The sequence below is a fragment of the Plecotus auritus genome (assembly GCF_963455305.1).
Source record: "Plecotus auritus genome assembly, chromosome: 4".
NCBI classification, from domain to species: Eukaryota; Metazoa; Chordata; class Mammalia; order Chiroptera; family Vespertilionidae; genus Plecotus; species Plecotus auritus.
The window spans coordinates 111,069,689-111,088,982 of NC_137775.1; the positions used below are offsets into that span (position 1 = coordinate 111,069,689).

The following is a 19,294-nucleotide window of genomic DNA, read 5'->3' on the forward strand; positions in this document are numbered from 1 at the left end:
AATGTTACAACAGCTATGACATTGCAACAACTACGATGTCACAACACCTACGACATCATTACGTGATAAAACTTTTTCACCTCCAGTGTAATCCTGTGGGACCACCATTGTATGCGCTGTTTCTCATTGACTGAAATGTCATTATGCGACACATGATTGTATTTCCTGCAGAAAAAACATTTAAAATAGTGTTAATGATGAACATTTTAAACCTCCAAACTTCATTAAACCTTCAAAATCTTTATCAGAATCTTTTTATGATAGAATACACTCCCTGAGGAACATTTTGGTTCCATCTCTTCATAGCTGTTCCAGAGCAAAAAGACGAGATGAAGCATTCAAATAACTGAGGGGGTCCTTCAAGGCCAAGGCATAGGGGAGAAAAAAGACTCTGTAATAAAACGAGGAGGAAAATCCAGGAAGTAATCATATTTGGCTGTGTCACCTAAAAGGGGCAAGGGGAAGGGAAAGTGAAAAAACAGCAACCTGTGATGATCACAGCCCCAGGACACAGACCCACTAAGAGGGTGTGATTTAACTCCAAGACCATGCTGCCCCTCACTCACGCCTGACCACCACATGGACAGGGCTCCGGGATGGCAACAGTAAATTGAAGCTGCAGGAACTATGAGGGACAGACTGTATTTATGAAGGAGTCCTTTAAGAAGTACAAATTGGCAGTTACAAAGTAGTCACAGGGATGGAAAGCACAGCACAGATAATATAGTCAATAATATTGTAATAAGTATGTATGGTGCCAGGTGGGTACTGGATCACGTCGTAAGGTATACAGGTGTTTAATCACTATGCTGTACACCTGAAACTAATATAGTACTGAATGTCAACTGTAACTGAAAAAAAATTTAATAAAGTTTTCAAAGCTCTGAAAAAGGGGGTCCTTAGGGAAACCCATAGACAATAGGTGAGAACAAAATTCTACAGGCCTATTCACTTTAGTTCCTAATATCTGATGTATCACGTCCAGCTTTCAACATTACAAGGCCTAGTAATAGGCAGGAAAAAAACACACAGTCTGAAGACACAAAGCAAATATTAGAGGCACTCAGATATGACACAGATTTTGGAAATGTTAGACACAGGATGTGTGTGTGTGTGTGTTTATGTACACACACATATATGAAGAGATTTCTTTATTATAAAGAATATTTATTTGTTATAAAAAAATGGCTCACATGATTTATTATAAGGAATTGGCCCATCTGAATATGGAGTTAATAGTTGCAAATTCTAGTCTGCACACCAGAGGCCCAGGAGAACCAGTGGTGCAGTTCTCACCTGAAAACATTCAGTTCAAGACTCAGGAAAGCCGATGTTTCAGTTCAAGTCCAAGGCCTTTTCCTGAGAGAAAATATTTAAAGGAAGGATGAGTTAGGGGAAGCAAAAAGACAATGAATTTTTGTCCCAATGGTGAAGGCATAGGATAGTTACAGGAATTGGGCTGTTCTCAAAGAAGGGAGATTAGTAAAAAAAAAAAATCATTCTTCCAGCACAGCAATTTTTAACTGGCGTGCCACAAGAATTTTTAAAACATATAACAGCTGGCTATTTTGTTAGGGGCCCTGACTGCATTCCCTTAGACCAGTGGTCGGCAAACTGCAGCTCGCGAGCCACATGGGGCTCTTTTGTCCCTTGAGTTTTTAGCAAAGGCCAGCTTAGGAGTACCCTAATTAAGTTAATAACAATGTACCTACCTATATAGTTTAAGTTTAAAAAATTTGGCTCTCAAAAGAAATTTCAGTCGTTGTACTGTTGATATTTGGCTCTGTTGACTAATGAGTTTGCTGACCACTGCCTTAGACCAGTGGTTCTCAACCTTCCTAATGCCGCGACCCTTTAATACAGTTCCTCATGTTGTGGTGACCCCCAACCATAAAACTATTTTTGTTGCTACTTCATGACTGTAATTTTGCTACTGTTATGAATCGTTCTGTAAATACCTGTGTTTTCCGATGGTCTTAGGCGACCCTGTGAAAGGGTCGTTCAACCCCCAAAGGGGTCACAACCCACAGGTTGAGAACCGCTGCCTTAGACGGTCAAATAAAAAAAATGACAACAGTTAACACAACAATAGCCATGTGGTGTGAATGAGTCAAAATGACACCTATTTTTTTTTTTGTCAGATTGGCAAAACATATATTTTTTTGTAATTAGTTTATGTATACAATGAGATGAAAAGGGTTGAAAATTGTTGCCCTGGCATAAAATTTTCTGAAGGGTCTGCTGCCTTTTGTTCAGCCTCTAAATTCTGGTTGTGCTGGTCAGGATAAAAATAATAACAGTCTCGTGCTCTTGTTCTTCCTGTTCCTATCACTAAGGCTGCACAGTGCACACAGCATAGGTTCTCACTCAGGAAGGCCTGGCCCCGGAGCTCCCTCCCACTTCCTGGTTCTCCACCCACAGCAGACAGCCGCTTTCCTAGAGCAGTTCTTAGCTGAGCTTTAGGTCACATTTTGCTGAAAAAATATAAGCAATGTTTTCTTTCTGTTCCACTGCCTACAGTGCTTTATTTGATTTCCTCCAGTCAAGGCCCCCAGACACCTACAATGTGTCGACCCCAAAAGGAAAAGCCAAGAACTCACAGGAGCACATGGTAAGTCTCTGAGCATATCTGTGTGTTGTGTGTATTTGTGTGTTATGGTTGTATATATCTTGTGTATGTATGTTTTCGTTGTATTTGTGAGTGTATGTGTGTGAGTTGTGTGTATTGTGTTTTTGTATGTGTTAAGCTTGTGCGTATTTATATATTTGTGAGTATAACATGTGTGCACTGTGTTTGAGTGTATACAGGGTGGTGCAAAGTAGGTTTATAGTTGTTCATATGGAAAATAATACAATAATTAATAAGTAATACAAGAATAAACTGTTTAGTGTACTCATAACTGTAAACCTACTTTTGGCCCACCTTCTTTGTGTGGCTGGTATGTGTTGAGTTTTTGTGAGTATTGTGTTTGTGTGTATGCATGTGTGTTGGGTAAATATGTATTTGTGTGTTTGAATGTTTGTGAGTATGTGTGTTTGAGTGTATTATTGAGTGGTATATGTTGTGTTTTTGTGTGTGTTATGTTTGTGTATCGTATATATGTATGTTTGTATATTTGTGAGTATGTGTGTTGTGTTTGAGTGGATGGTGTGTGTCATGTTTCTATGTGTGTGTTTGTGTGTATGCATGTTTGTTGTGTATATTTGTTTTTCTATGTCTGTGGGTGTATGTGTACTGTGTTTGAGTGTATGTGTGAGTGGTATATGTCATGTTTTTGTAAGTGTTATGTTTGTGTGTATGCATGTGTTGGGTATGTGTGTTTGTGTTTATGTGTGTGTTGTGGTTGTGGTTGTATTGTGTGAGTGGTGTGTGTGTGTGTGTTGTGAATGTGTGTGTTTGTGGTATAGTAGAAAGGGCTGTGACTGAAAAGGAGAACTTTGTATACCTTGTGCCTGCGTAAACTCCCTGCTTATATGGGGACGATGCTTCCGTGAGTTTCACTTTCTTCCGGAGAAGCATATCAGGCGGATGTATCTGCTCCGAGTTCTATGTTGGAGACAAAACCACTGAATGTGGCGAAGGTGTGAGGCACTGTTCAGGGCTGGATCTAGGGGCCTGCGAGTCAGGTTTCCTCATACCCGGAGTCTTCATCTGGAGATAGTCCCAGACTGTGAACATCTCCAAGTGTCCTGTGTGTCCTGGCACTTTCCTTCCCAAACCCACACACCAGGATGGACTCCTGGAACAGGGAACAATGTTAGTCCCTGAGGTGAGGCAGTGCGGGTGGCAACAGGGTGCACTGCCCTCTCACCTGAAGGATGATGGGAGTTTCTGACTGGTGACATGTCGCTCTTTGCAAAGGCTAGGACTTGCAATAGAAAATGTCATAAAATGTGCTGGAATGTTATAGGGATGACAGGACATCTAGTTCAGGTCCAGAGTTCACAATTAGGGGACACTGAGGCTCAGGCAGTATGACCTTGGAGGGGGGCCCCGAGATATCCTGGCTCCAGCAGAACTGTCCCAGAGCCATGGAGTTCCTGTGCTGAGGCTATTGGCCTTCTAGCACAGCACCTGGCCACCCACCTCTCAGCCCTCTGCCATCCTCACTGCCAGGCCTTCCTCAGGGATCGTCCTGGCACCAGGACCCCACTGCACCCCAGGCCAGCCCCTCACCACAATGTCCTGCTCCCGCCCTGAACACTCTGGCCAAACATCCTCCCACTGCTCTCAGGAAACTGTCAGACCTGCTTCTGTGTCTCTGCTCCTTTCTCCTCCTCACATGACAGCCCCAGGACCTTCTGTCCATCCAAACACCATCCATTCCTCAGGCTGCAGGCCATCTGCACCTTCTCCATGAAATTGCTTAAACTCACAATGGAGACCTCAAAGGAGAGAGAGAGAGAGAGAGAGAGAGAGAGAGAGAGAGAGAGAGAGAGAGAGAGAGAGAAAAGAAAGAAAGAAAGAAAGAAAGAAAGAAAGAAAGAAAGGAAGGAAGGAAGGAAGGAAGGAAGGAAGGAAGGAAGAAAGGAAGAAAGAGGGTCCCTAAAGGAGATAGAGAGTGTCTCAGACCTTCCTCCCCTCTCCTCACTCAAGCCATACCCCTCCCCACAAAGCAATGTAAAAACTTCCTCTGACAAGAGAAATTCAGGTGCCTCCTGAACTAGTTGAAAAATCAGACATACTCTTTTCTCTAGGTGGAGGAAGAAGAATTCGAGCTGATTCTCCCAGACAGTCCCTCAGGAGCGCTAGCCCAGCATCCTAAACAAGATGTGTCTGGAGGTAAAATGACTTCCTAGTGTGCCTGAACCTGAGGCAGGGTTGGACGGGGACTGTGATGTGCAAGGAGAGGCAGCAGAGTACAGCCCATTCAGAGCTGCACCAGCAGATGGCCCTTGGGTGGGGCCTTGCTTAAATCCACCTAATAAGAGGGAAAGGCCCCCAACAGGCACAGTGAAAGAAAGGTGGGGGGAGAGAAAGAGAGAGACAGAAAATACTCAGGAATTACCCAGGGATACCTGTACTCACCTTGGTTGGGGCTTGCAATCCAACAGACCCTATGTGGGTGATTGATGGTTCAGATGTGGGAGCACTGAGGGTCAGAAAGGCTGCAAAGCACCACGTGAGTGAGCAGCTGCCTTAGAACTGGACTGGCCCTTCTCAAGGGATTCTCCCCACAAAAGCTCTTGCATTGGGTCTGGTACTTAACAGTCATGGGTTCAACTTTATCATTTAACCCAGGGAGATAGAGTTTAGGAGTGCTCGCAATCCATCCATTTTCCTGGCCAGGATAAATTATGTATGTTTCATCATGTATTTGAACACAAATGATTTTTATACTATATGGACTTCAGTGGCCTAAGCCATTGGAAGCAAGCCGTATTAATAAACATGCCAACACATGATTTTCCGTTTCTCATGGCAATCAAAGTTAAATGTTACTTTTAAAATCCTCTCTAGCATTTGAGTGATGTACTTGGCGTGCACTGGCTCCAGGCTTGCCCAGAGGGGAGTTGGTACTGTCTTCACCCAGCTTCAGTTTGGCTGGGAGGGCAGGAATGAATATTCCACCTTCCTTGCTTCCTTGAAACTCCCACCTATTCACTCATTCCTTTAAAAGTCAAGTGGGGGAAGCTGGAGGGAGCCAAAGTCAACAGTCAGAATTGGTTGGTATGTCTGCCAGCCAAGAATGCTAATCCTGTCTCTATGAGGTAAAGTTAGGGTTCTGTCATTGAGACACATCAATGTCTTCAATGTGGAACAGACTTGGAAACCAGAGCTGCCATTTGGGACCTCTTTATGTACTCTGGATCTGTGATCTCAAAGGCCAGGAGATGGAATTCTCTTTCTGTCCTTCGACCCCAGTCATTTCTAAAATTTTAACATTAGATTTTAAATATTAGTTGGCATCTCTAAGTCTTCTGTTGACCAATAGTTCCTCTATTCAGCTGGTTGGGAATATTTGACCCCAATTTCAAGCATATAGACAAAGAATGTGACCCTAGTGTGCCTCTGTGCTGTTGAGCCCGGGATCTGGTTGAAAGATCCAATACTCCCCATATTTCTTGTTGGAACAGCTGAAGGAGGTGATGTGGTCAGTCACTTCAGGGACAAGACGTAAACACAGACCCACACACTTCTATTCTCACCACTCAGGGATACCTAGGAAAGCTAAAGGTGCCATATTCACGAAGGACTGGTTTCCATCTGGTGAGAACAGGTGACCCTGAAAAGAAGATTCAAAAACTGAACATAAAATGTGGTATTCTACCATATGATCCAGCATTTCCACTTCTGGGTACATGCCCCAAAGAAGTCAAAGCAGGGGCTTAAATAGTCATGTGTACACTAATGTTCATAGCAGCATTATTCACAATAGTGGATATTGGGAACAACTCATGTCCATATATAAGAATAAACAAAATGTGGTTCATCCATATAATGGAATGTTTTTCAGCCTTGAAAAACAAGGAAATTCTGACACCTGCTACAGTATGGGTGAACCTTGAAAACACTATGTCTAGTGAAATAAACCAGACACAAAAGGTCAAATTTGCAGGAACTTATTCTAGGTCCCCAGAATAGTAAAATTCACTGAGACAGAAAGTAGAATGGTGGTTAGCAGGTGTTTGGGGAAGGGAGGCATGAGAAGTTATTGTTTCATTGCCACAGAGTTTCTGTTTGGGGTGATTTTAACATTAGATTTTTAAATATTAAATATCTCCAAGTCTTGAGATGCGTAAGAGTGATGATTGCACAAAAATGTGAAGGTATTTAATGTCACTGAGTTATACACCTAAAAATAGTGAAAACAGTCATTTTAGGTTATGTATATTTTACCACAATAAAAAAAAATTAAAAAGAATGGAATGTGAGCCCAGGGCAGGTCTCAGGTGCAGATGTTAATCTCCTTCCTCAGAGGACAGTCTGCCCTGAGATCATGGAGCAGATCCAGGGGTGAGTCTCTAACCCCAATCCCTCTGCTTTCTCTTGATGCTTCTAGATCTGAGGCTCATCCTGGTGGGGAAAACTGGAAGTGGAAAAAGTGCAACAGGAAACAGCATCCTTGGCCGGGAAGTGTTCAAGTCTAAGCTCAGTGCTAGACCAGTGACTAAGACCTTCCAGAAGGAGAGCCGAGACTGGGCCGGGAAGAAACTTGAGGTGATTGACACCCCCGATATTTTGTCCCCTGGAGGTCCACAGGAAGTGGCAGGTAGGAGCTCCTGGGAAGCCATTGCCTTCTCCTCCCCAGGGCCACACGCGGTGCTCCTGGTGACAGAGCTGGGCAGGTTCACAAAGGAGGACCAGTTGGTGGTCAGGCGCCTTCAGGAGGTCTTTGGAGTGGGAGTCCTGGCCTATACCATCCTGGTGTTCACCCGCAAGGAAGACCTGGATGGTGGCTCTCTGGATGAGTATGTGCAAGAGACTGACAATTGGGAGCTTGCCCAGCTGGATGTGCTTTGTGCCAGGCGCCACTGTGGCTTCAACAACAGGGCGGAGGGGGCAGAGCAGGAGGCCCAGCTAAAGGAGCTCATGGACAAAATCGAGGGGGTTCTGTGGGAAAACGAAGGCCATCATTACAGCAACAAGGCTTACCAATACTCCCAGCAAAACCTTCTGCTCAGAGAAGAGCAAGGAAGCAAGGAAGGCAGATAATCCAGGGGCAAGGCTCTGGGGAAGGGCCCAGTGGGGAGTCCTGGCTGGAGGGACTGTGCAGAATCCAGAAGGCATCTGAGCAATCTCACAAACGTCTCCTGAAGTGGGCACCCATCTGAGCATATGCGGGACTCCACTGAGGGACAGCTGTTTCTTATGAGCTCCTTTCAGCACTGTGTCCAGTTTCCAGCCAGTCACTTGTCCTCTCCATCCCATGGGTCACTGACCATGCCCGTCTCCAGATGGTAAGAGAGTGTGTGTTCCTGAGTGCTCAGCTCCCATCCAGGTCCTTCATCGCATCTTTCAGTGCATGTGGACCTTCCCTCCTCTTTACTCTCTGCCTCCAGCACGCTTTCTCTTATGGAACATCACATTGCATTAGCATTGCATTTCTTGAAGTTCTTATCTTTACCCTGATAGAACTAAAGTTCCTGAGGGTATATCATTCTCATTCTTCCATGTAACCCCCTTCTCCCCCCCTGAGCATCCTGGTCACCGGAGTCACTCCTTAAATGATGATAGTCAATCAGTGTGGGATGCTGGTCAGGTGACTTCACACCTCCTGGACTATGTCCTTGCGCACAAAGGGGCAGGTATAGTGACTTTTTAAGTTACCTACTGTGTGTGGTGGACCAGGACTTAGCAATGGCTCTGAGACATGAGAAGGACAGCTGCTTGGCTCAAGGGGGAAAGCAGGTAGAAAGAGAGAATCAGAAAGGAGGAGTCCTTTTATTCACCTCTGAAAGACACCATTGAATCACAACAAATGAGCCCCTTGGGAACTTCCTGGTAGGAATGAGGAGCAAAGTAGGGTGGGTTATCCAAGGAGCCAGGCCTGGTCAGGCAGGTGGCCCTTAGACCTTGCTAAGGACATGGAGGCCTCAGGATGTACCAAGGGGCTTGGGCAGAGGAGGAGCCCTCCCTAAAGCTGATGTAGATTAGGGTTGTTCTAATTAGGGTCCCCTCTCATATGTCTGCCTTCTGATTGTGGAAAACAAAGATGATTTTCAGCCTTACCTGCAACCCCGTCCCTTCTCCTTGAGAGTGGGGAGAAGGTGTGCAGGAGGTCAGTGTATGGGTGTGTAGTGGGGTTCCCAGTCATGTATGTGGATGTTAAATGGAGGAAGGCAGAGAAGAAATGGAACCTGCAAAGGTGGTAGGTGAGTGATGTGAACATTGTAGGGAGTAGCCTGCCTGGTGATGGGAGGAGTCTGTGTCACATGGGTCTTTGTGGAGGGCTGCTCCAGCAGACAGAGGCCTTGGGAAATGAGATGAACCAGGACCAGAAGACAGTGGTGTTGGTCCTGGCCTGGCCTCTGAAAAGGCAGTGCCATGTAATGTTACAAAGAGCCCAGCACATCTCAGATGAACTTCAACTTCTCTGTGGAGTCTGACCAAATGATGGAAATGGGATAGGAGGGAACAGGGAAATACCTCACTACAGACCCCTCTTTACCTTTGTCAAGCCATGTGGCAGAGGGTCTCCAGCTTCCTTCTTCAGGGAGGGGTGGAAAGTGGAGGTGGGGGTGACAGTGCTGGGGGACACTCAGAAATTGGAGATGCAGCTTCAGTTCTGTCTAGATGCTTACCTGCTGGTCAGAGATCCTCTACTGTCAAAGGCTCTCTCAGGACCCTGGTTTCCCAATCTGGAGGCCAGGTTACCCCCTGACTCAGATACAGGCGACGCCTAAGAAAGCCAGAGCATTTGTTGTGCTGAAAGTTTCAGGAAAGTGTCTCAAGGCAGAACGAATACTTCTTTTGGTTCACACCTAAGACAGCCTTCGTGTGTGACCCGTTGATTACATCAGCACTCCACTTCCCATGGACCAAAGCACTATTAAGTCTTTATACTCCCCAAGACCCGTGGCAGGATTTTCAGTTCTCTTCCTGTCTTCTTCTTTCTCTCCTTATGAATAAAATATTGATTTGATTACAGTGGCTTTGCTTTCCTCATTTATGTACTTCCTTTGTTATTCTCAGGTATTTATTCTTCTATGTGAGAATTTAAATCAATTGTTTAAGTTTCAGAAAAGAACCTCAATGGCATTCCAGTTGGAATTGTGTCACATCTCTGTATTACATTTGGGGTACATAGTAAATACTTCAAGGAGACATGAACCAAGGTCATCTTGTTTCTAAGTGAGCAGACTCACAACTTCGGAGATATGGAGTAAAAGTTAAAACCATCTGCATTCCCATTAGGATAGCAAGATAAATTTCTTCAGTAAGTGTTGTTGTTTTAACTATTAGCTGAATTCATTTCATAATAGAAAATACAAGCATTTTTTCACCAAGTGACACCCATTCAATGATTCTAAATGTTAAGTCACTCAAAACATATCAAACATGGTGTTTTCTCCCCTTTATTACTAAAAATCAGGGAAGATGCTGCCCACACATTTCAGTAGGCGGGACAGATGCTGCTCCACTGCTGTCACTCGGGGGCTCTGAGAGTGGGGCAGGCAGGTGTGGGCCTGTCTGGACACTCCACAGTCTGTGTATCACTAAGAAAGACATGGTATGGGTGCGGCGGGCTGGTGAGAGAGGATTGGCTTGGCTCAGGCTGTGAAAATAGTGAACTTTAGAATTCATTATTTTCAAAAAATATCTCAACTCTGGAGTAAAGCATGAGAAACAGAGATTTGTGTAGTTTGAAGAGCCACACTTGTTTCCTCCTTGGTGGATCACATCAGCTGCTAAAGGTCTCCAGGAAGGTTTCTCCCTCCCACTTCCCTGGAACAACATTGATAAACTAAGGAGAAAATACACAATAACAAAATAATAATTTTAAAGCAACTGTTTGGAGGCACTGGGAAGTGATGAAATACAGACAGACCCTCTAGGGGACTCAAGACTTTGTCAATATCCTGTGGTCAAGATAAAGAGACCACACTACTGCCACATTCATGTGGTCTTCCTGTCCTGGAATACCACAGGAATAACACTCAGGCAGAAATTCACAGTGACTGGAGAGAAGGCGGTTGGAGTGTGGAGGCAGCCAGAGCAGGTAGAAACTGATGGGGAACCTCCCAGAAGAACAGAGCTACAGAGGGGGTGGGGCTTTTGAAATTCTGCACATAAATTGCTCCTCCAACCTTTGGCTGATTCAGGGACTTTAACCTCCCAAGGGTTCAGGGAAAATTGTCCTGGAAGGCAGGAAGAGCAGCAGGTCGGAGATGTCAGCAGCAAACACAGAATTGGAGTAGTTCCACTGAAATCCCAAAGGGTCATATTTTAGGAGTAAATAGCACATCAGGGTTAAGGGATTTGCCTAAAGGAAGAGGTAAATTGGCTAATGACATCCAAATCCACCCTTTCCAAGGTCAAAGGGATGTGCCCATAATTTGAGTGTCCGCTTAAATGAAAACAAACTCAACATTCTTTAGAAGATAATAATATCCAGAGTCTTTACCAGCATATTACCTGTAAGATCCTATAAAGTATTAAAAATTCTTCTTTTCTAACATAAGGCTAGAAAGCTTTAAAATTTTTCTGTATGCATGTTTATATATAGCTCACAATGTTTTGCATATTCTGTTTTCACTATCATCAGTTTAAATATTTTCTATTTTCTTTGTGATTTTTTTTTCACTCATGGATTACTTAGAAGTATGTGCTTAATTTCCAAATATTTGAGTATTTTCTGGAAGTTACAGTATCCAATTTGGTAGCCACTAGTCACATGCGGCTATTGAGCACTTGAAATATAGTGGGTGTACCTGAGAAATGGAATTTTAAATTTTATCTAAGAATAACTAATTTTTACTTTAAAATTGAAGCAGTATCAGTCATTTCTCCATGAAATACAGCCTTGTAGTTTTGGGTAGAAATACATTTGATCTAAGTGTTGTATCTCATGTTATTGTTGTATCACAATGCATTGTTTGTAGTATTAACATAAAGACATCATCCATCTAGTCACCACAGTGGACTGGTTCTTTAGTACTTTCTTTTAATGCAGAGCATTCTGTGGTGTCTGTGGGTCATACGCGCTTATAAATATTGTATATAAGAGTGTTTCTGTTAATGTTTTATGTCTTTATTGTTTGGATCAATCTTTTTAAAGATGGGGCACATCCCACTTTGCAGGGGGTCCAGCTGTTTGTGGGCATACTGAACATGTAGAAGGGATTGCAGCAATTTTAAGACAACAACAGCCAGAAACTCAGGGTTCGAATTTTAAGAGACTTTTTGTCTGTGTGTCTTTAATGTAACTTTGGTTACTTTGCCGTTTTATGAACATAGGAAATCTTCTGGTGCTGGTGATTTTTGTCTACTGGGAAATACATTAATGAAAGACTCTCTCCAACAGTGTTAAAGGGACCTTACCTTATCAGGTACTTAACCACGAATGGACATTTGCCCCTGTCTCTGAAACTCGCCTTCATCTCAAAAATGAGAAGCTGCCAACTATGGAGGAGGTAGACAGCCATCCCAAGACATCAACAAGGCCTGTATGCTCACAAATTGATGCTGCTCAAACCTTGTTCTTATATCACCTAATTGTTATTGATTAAATGTATATAATATTATTTTTATATTGCTATTTTCCTCCTTATGATTTCCCAGTGGAAACAATATCTGTCTCCCTAGATCCCTTTCCCTATTAGACATGAAAAAATGTAACTTGGGTACCTGCTTATCTTTTCCACCTACTAGATAGTGATATTCTATCAGATATGATAATGAAGTTAATATTTTGTTGGCCACGCACTGGTGGTCTTCCACTATCAATATAATCTTTGGTATATCTATTATAAAGGATCTATCTTGGACTAACCTCTCCAAGAACACCTCACTAATAATTCCCCTGGTAGAATTATATATGGATCTTAACTAGATGAATATTTTAAATGAATATTGTCTAAATATAGGAATAAGCTAAATTAACTGCCCCCCCAAAAAAGTGGAACTTCTGGATAATAATAGCCCCTTCAGATCCTTCCTTCTCTAATATTAGACATTTTCTGTTCCTAACCAGTGTTACGGCTTTATTATTGTTACTCTTGTTCCTGGTATGTAAATGTTATACTAGGTGCAGAAAAACAAAACTTGACAAACAGCAAAAAGACTCAGATCATGGTAACACAAAAAAATTAGAAATAATGCAGAATACTTTTTAACAAGGACATATAGGATCTGACTGCCTCCCATTCACCTGCCTTTTTAAAAAAAATAATAATTCGACCTTAAGTGCCATCTAAGGTTATGATCTTGCCCCATCCCCAGTGGTCCATCCTGTTCAGCAAGACATGCTGACACTGACACATCCTGGGAATAAGCCTTCCTAGCACCCTGGGATTCCATGTATCCTTTGGATTGATTTATGACCAAAAGGGGGATGTGTGGACAAAAGGGGCCATATGCTAACCTGACAAACTCAGGGAAGGCCTGCATGGCAGTCTTGCAAACTCAGAGACCTAAAGGAACCACAAAAATGGTCTGAAATTAAACTTTAACTAAAAGCAGTTATGGTGGGTACTTATGTCGTAGGCTAGTACCTTCACTGACAAGGTCAAACTTTACCTTAACTGAGCCTATCTATCTTTTTGTGTCTATGATAACATATCCTTAAAAAGTCTGGGTAACTTGTAACTTCCTTTTTTCCTGACCCATTGGGGTCCTTCATTGTTATTGTTATCATGTTAATTGTTGACTATCCTGCACCCACCTAAGTATGTGTCTATCATTTTACTTTTTATCCAATCATAAGTCTCCACCCCCCCCCCCCACCTCCCCGCCCCCGCTTTGCTTTCTCTGGCCTCTCTAACCTGTCACCAATGGATTTCATGTAACCCACCTATGTCCCCTCCTTTGATTGCAATGTATAAAAATAGATGAAAGCCTGCATTCTCTGGAGCACTATCCTAATCCATTGAGATACTGCTTCCCAGCAATTGTTGACAGTTTCGCTCAAATAAACTCACAAAAATTCTTTACAAGTTTCCATGTTTTTACATTAACAAAGCTTTCAGGAGAAATGAGAGAGATCTTAGGGGTAGACCAAGCCGAGCTCCAAAATCGTCTTGCAGTTTTACCAAAAAGTGAAATTCATCTCTGTATTCTTATAAGAAATATTAGTGGTATTTCCCAAAATAAAAGAAATTCCACTTTTGCACAAACATGAGAGAATAGAAAAATTTTTATTATAGTAACAATTGAAATGGGAAGAGGAAGCACTGTGGGGCTGACCCACCTAGCAGTAACTAATCAAGGTGTGGTGTGATGGAGGTGCGGTGGCAACAGTTAATTTCACAAGTAAAGGAGAGAACTAGTTATTCAGAAAAGTGGTTACCTTGAGGTTGCTCAATGACTTTCTACAGAAACATTTGAATATACGGAACATTGTTCTCTTAGCTGTAGAATCTCTGTGTTTTACTCTTTCTGGCATTTCACTTAGTTGAGTTCTGAGAAATGTTTTTCAGACAACTCTTTGTTCTTCAGAGTGATGATAAGGAACAAATTCAGTTTTTCCATAAGAATGTAATTCAATAAATTTATGGTCATTTAGAAAGAATTCTATTATCATCTCTAGCTATCCATTACCTAATGCAAATAATTGATTTTTTTAACCACATGGGTAAAAAGATCATTTTCATCCCAAAGGCAAAAATGCGGAGTAGAAGCCACAGTTGGAGATTATGTGCCAATCTAGAAAGAATCTAGAGAATAATTATCTTTTTTTCTCCTGCATTCCCTTTCTCTGTCTCTAAGAAAGAGTTCAGAAGATAGGGAGCATCCATACTTTCTACTTTGGAGTTTTACAGATTGAGAATGTGTCTCATCCCTGTTAAATAAACCAAACAGATATCTACCAATTGCCAATAAGAAACTTTACTAAACACCCCAGTGCTGAGAACTTGAAGAACAGAAACAGAGAACTCTGACTTTCGGGAATGAGTTATATGGGAAGGAACACTTGAAAATATGCAGGAAACAGATTTCCAAAAAGCTTAATTTCTCTTGAATAGAATAAAGAAAAAAGGTAAAGCTAACACCATTATATTCTTGATTATGTCAAGTATACTAGTATCTTGCAGACTGTCAACTTCATCTCTGGCTTCTTGCAGCCTTTTTAGATAGCAAATCTCCCTTTCTGCCAATTCCTTCTCCATTTCTGCCTTTCTCTATTCTTGCTCCTGTTTATCCTCCAGCTTTCTGATTTTTTTTTTAATATTTCTCTCTTACTTTCCTTTTCTCTCTCTCCAGCTCAGCTCTGTATTTTTTTTGTTTTGTTTTGTTTCTGAATCTGTTTCTGAAACTCCTCCTCAACGTTTTGATATATCTTATCAGTGTAGAATTCTCTCTCATTCTCCATAAACATGCGCTGGACCTGGTCCAACAGCTGTGCCTTCTGAGCCTCCTGCTCAGCTCCTGTTGCCTTATTGTTGAACTCACAGTGACGACCCCTGAGCTGTTTCATCAGATCTTGAATGCCTTTTGGAGCTTCCGTTAAGTAATTATGGAACTCCATGCCATCAAGGTCATCTTTCCGGGTGAATAAGAGAATCATGTATCTCCTAGCTTTGTGTCCAAACATTGACAAAATATTCTCCATGGCCTTTTGTTCTTCATTTGTGTAACAGCACAGTGCGACCACCAGGAGCACAGCGTGAGGCCCGAGGGAGGTCAGGAGGATGATTTAGCAATCTCCCTTTGCATCCTGTACCTGTGTCAAAAATGCCAGGTGTGTCCATGACGATAATTTCTCTCCTATTCCATGTGCTGCTCCCTTTCTCACAGACCTTGGTGACGGATTTTGCTGCAATGGTGGAATTAAACACTCCCTTTCCAAGGATGCTGTTCCCAGTGGCACTTTTTCCTGCTCCAGTCTTACCCACTAAGACAAGTCGCAGTTGTGAATCTCTGGGGTCTTGGTTTCCAAGCCCTGGGACATCAGGAAACAAAACCACAGCATTGGGAATGACTTCCAACCTTTCCCCATGCAAAGGCCCTGTCCACTGGTTTTTTTCTATTGCACACCAGTGTCCTGTCAGTGAGCCCCCTCTGCACTCACAGGAAGTCTGTGGAACCCCTGGGCCTCACCTGCCTCCTGAAGGACTTGGGGAATGCCAGAAACTTCTTAGGAGTCCCTTGGGCTGCTCTCTCTGACCTTTGGAAGCTAAGTGCCCATGGAAGAAGGTGCACAATGGTTCAAGTGAGAATTCGGAGCCACTATTGCTAGCTATTCTTCATAAGCTAATGTAGGAAGTAACAGAAAATCTAACTTTGGGACATCACAGTGGAAGATCCTCTTCCCTCAAATGATATCCAAATGGAACTTATATTCTTTCCATTAAGAAGCCAAGTAGGTGGGTGAGTCATGCCATCCCACCCTGAAAGGGAGTAAAGGGCACATGTGCAGAAAGGCGAAGTGTTCCTTCATATTTCAAGAATGCAGCCATCTCCTCAGGGATTCTGAACCACAGGATAACAAAATGCCTTACTTTTAATTTATTACCTAAATGTAGAAATCTAATCAAGTTTTCCTATCTTAAGTTATACAGAAGACTTCCATCCAGAAAGTAGTGACAGTTCTCTGGAGTTACTCTAAAATTCCTTGATACATAAATAATAGTAATAACAACTCATACAGAGTAGCATTAGTGGAGTTACACTTTTTTTTTAAAATATATTTTATTGATTTTTTACAGAGAGGAAGGAAGAGGGATAGATAGTCAGAAACATCGATGAGAGAGAAACATCGATCAGCTGCCTCTTGCACACCTCCTACTGGGGATGTGCCCGCAACCAAGTTACATGCCCTTGACCAGAATCGAACCTGGGACCTTTAAGTCCGCAGGCTGACGCTCTATCCACTGAGCCAAACCAGTTTTGGCTGGAGTTACACTTTTTTAGTTTCACTTGGTTAGACATGTCTACTTCCTAGGACACCTGGAAGTTAATAAGGGAACAACATAGCCTACCACCTGAATGATATTTTAAAGATCACTGTGTCTCAGGTTAAACACCAGATCATTTATATAGCTCTTTTTTTCTTTTTCTAGTTAGTAACTCTCTGCTTATCTCTTTGATGTTTCTATAGAGGTGAAGTCTTCAGGATTTGTTGAGCACAGACCAGGACCATAGAAGTCAACTTACAAGCACATCTGAGAGCCTGTTTCTCCCTGAAAGAAGACCCTGTTAGTACAGCCCTTTAATAAGTCTGACTCTTGCAGGAGGAAACCTATATTATAATGAACTGTCTCTGCTTTGAGTCTATGCATACATCATCACACTGACAATATTGCTGACATGATTATAAACACCATTTTGTTTTTTCAGAGATATCATCACCATTCACCCAGTTCCTCAGACAAAGCTGGGAATCTCCCTGGATTCCTCTCTCTCCCTTACCTTCCAGATCTGACCCATCGGCAAGTTCACAAATCTGACCCCTTCTCTCCATTTTGAAGACCATCATACTAGCCTAAGATACCATCACCATCCATGACTCAGCCAGTCCCCTAAGTGGTCTCTTTAGCTCTGTTGTGCCCTGTTTTTCTATTCTGTACATTGGAAAGATTTTTCAAAAATTTCAATCAAACAGAAGAGAGATTTTGCAAAACCCCCCACTCTGGCTTCCAAAAAATCAGTAGTTATTCCCTATCTCCCACACTCTTTATGGTGAAGCTGTTGTTAATCTAAGGATTAGAAAAACCATCCTTAAGGCAGAGTATCCCACATTTCACCTCCCATGATTTTCCAAGAATTCTGAGATGAGAAAAGTAATTTCCAGAAGCTGTGAGCAGTGGCTACAAGATGGCTATGATGAAGAGAAAATGTAGGTGGGATTTCAGATTATTATTTAGTTAGCACCACAGTGGAGGACTCCAACCTAAGGATATCCTGAGGGCATTAGTTGGTCATCCAGAGAGAAGTAGGAAAATCATGGGAGGTGAAAAGAAAAGTCACCAAAGGCCAGCTCCAACACTGCAACCATTTGCCAATGCTGATAGCATATGGCAGTCTGTGTGACAGACCGCAGAAATGGCCATGAATTAATCCCAGGTCTGTACACATGCCTCTTTACTCTTTAGCATGTGGATCTGCAGCTCCTCCCACAAGGTGTTGAGTCTGTTTCTCCACCCCTTGCATCTGTGACTTGCTCTGGATAATGGGGCAGTAGATGCACGATGCAAGTACACTCCAAAAGTGCTGATGCCCTGGGGCTTGATGTCTCTTGGTCTTCAGAACCCTGCAACTGATTGATGATGAAGGACACAAGACCCGGTCATCCCTATCACCCTAGCCTGCCCAAGAGCCTTCTAACCATCAGACATTGCCATGGGACTATCCATTCAAAAGTATCCAGTTGCTGGATCTTGAGAGTATTACTGGTATGCTAAGCGAAATAAGTCAGATGAACAAAGGACAAGAACTGTATGATTTCACTTACATATGGGATATAAAATAGAAAGCAACAAGGGAACAAACAATGCGAATAAACAAACAAACTCATAGGCACAGGCAGCAATATGACAGTTACCAGAGGGAGTGAGGGGTGGGAAGACGTTGAAGCAGGTAAAGGGGGCAAAATATATGGTGATAGAAGGAGACAATGCAATATACAGACGATATATTATAGAATTATACACCTGAAACTTATATAAGGTTATTAATCAATGTCACCCCAATTAATTTAATCAGAAAAAAAAAAGATTATCCAGTTGTGTACTGAACTACCAGCTTAGCACTGGTGCATGAGCAAGTCTGGCTGAGAAGAGCCCAGTTGGCCCAGACCCAAAAACTTCCCATCTGTCTACCAAATTGATTGCCAAAGAAATGGTGGAGGTTTTAGGGTACTAAGTTGTGTTGTGGTGTGGTACCAAACCAGCAAAAATTCAACTGATATAGTTGATTTCTATAGATATGGAAATAAAAGGAGGGTTGTGTGAGAAAATGAGTGAGCCAGTCCGTTGAATTTGTTGGTTTCTACTTCCAAATGGATTCTACATCCAAAACATGCCTCCAGGAGCAGGGAAATTAAGACCTGAATGAATCAATTCCTCTCATATTCCTCCTTCCCAGTCTTCTCTCAGGCTGAAGAGAGTGGCAGAGAAACAACCAGAGAGGCTACAACTGGCCCTTCTGGTGTGTCCACGTTGTTGGAAGTAGGAAATAAGAAACCTCATTAGCCTGGGATCAATCAGGATATTTTAACCTCTCTTTCTCTTAGAGGTTATGCTGTGTCATGAAGTGACAGTGCAGAGGTTCGTGAGAAAAGCTGAGTCAATTAAGAGAAAATAAGAAATGGGGTTGGAAATATTTTGTTCTTGCTCAGATGAGGACTGGCAGAGAAGACAGGACAACCCACTGCCAGGTTCCCTCCGTCTAATCTGGCCTGGGGAACCCAAGCGCCCTCTCACTATGGTCGGTCCTGGGTTCACTGAAGTTGAAAGGAGTAATGTCCATCGTATTTAAATTTCTGTAGATAAGAAACAAAACTCATTTTAGGGAAATGGATAGTAACTGAAAACCAAAACCTCATGCAGCCAACAGTTTTTTTAATTTATTTTCCATAAACTTGCTACTTGATTTCACCTTACACTTCCCAACACTTCTCACCTCCCCATTGTCAGTTTCATTTTCCCTTGTTGCTTCTTCTCTACACAAACATATTTCAAGTGCTTGCTC

At 42.6% G+C, this 19,294-nt stretch overlaps 1 protein-coding gene and 1 pseudogene across 2 annotated transcripts; one reads left to right on the plus strand and one right to left on the minus strand.

The window, feature by feature from the left end:
• The first annotated feature begins 2,417 nt into the window (after positions 1 to 2,417).
• LOC308247228 (GTPase IMAP family member 6-like) lies at positions 2,418 to 9,592 on the plus strand. Its single transcript, XM_080666027.1, is given in 4 exon segments — positions 2,418 to 2,611; positions 4,699 to 4,783; positions 7,005 to 7,636; positions 7,639 to 9,592. Coding segments are annotated over 4 exon segments (975 nt in total). The 5' UTR covers positions 2,418 to 2,491; the 3' UTR covers positions 7,777 to 9,592.
• Positions 9,593 to 14,610: 5,018 nt separating this feature from the next.
• On the minus strand, positions 14,611 to 19,072 carry LOC308246781 (GTPase IMAP family member 4-like; annotated as a pseudogene). The gene is made up of 2 exons: positions 19,027 to 19,072; positions 14,611 to 15,545 (listed from the first exon to the last, which is right to left on the minus strand). The product of its transcript is annotated as a GTPase IMAP family member 4-like (transcript).
• Between the last annotated feature and the right edge of the window lie 222 nt (positions 19,073 to 19,294).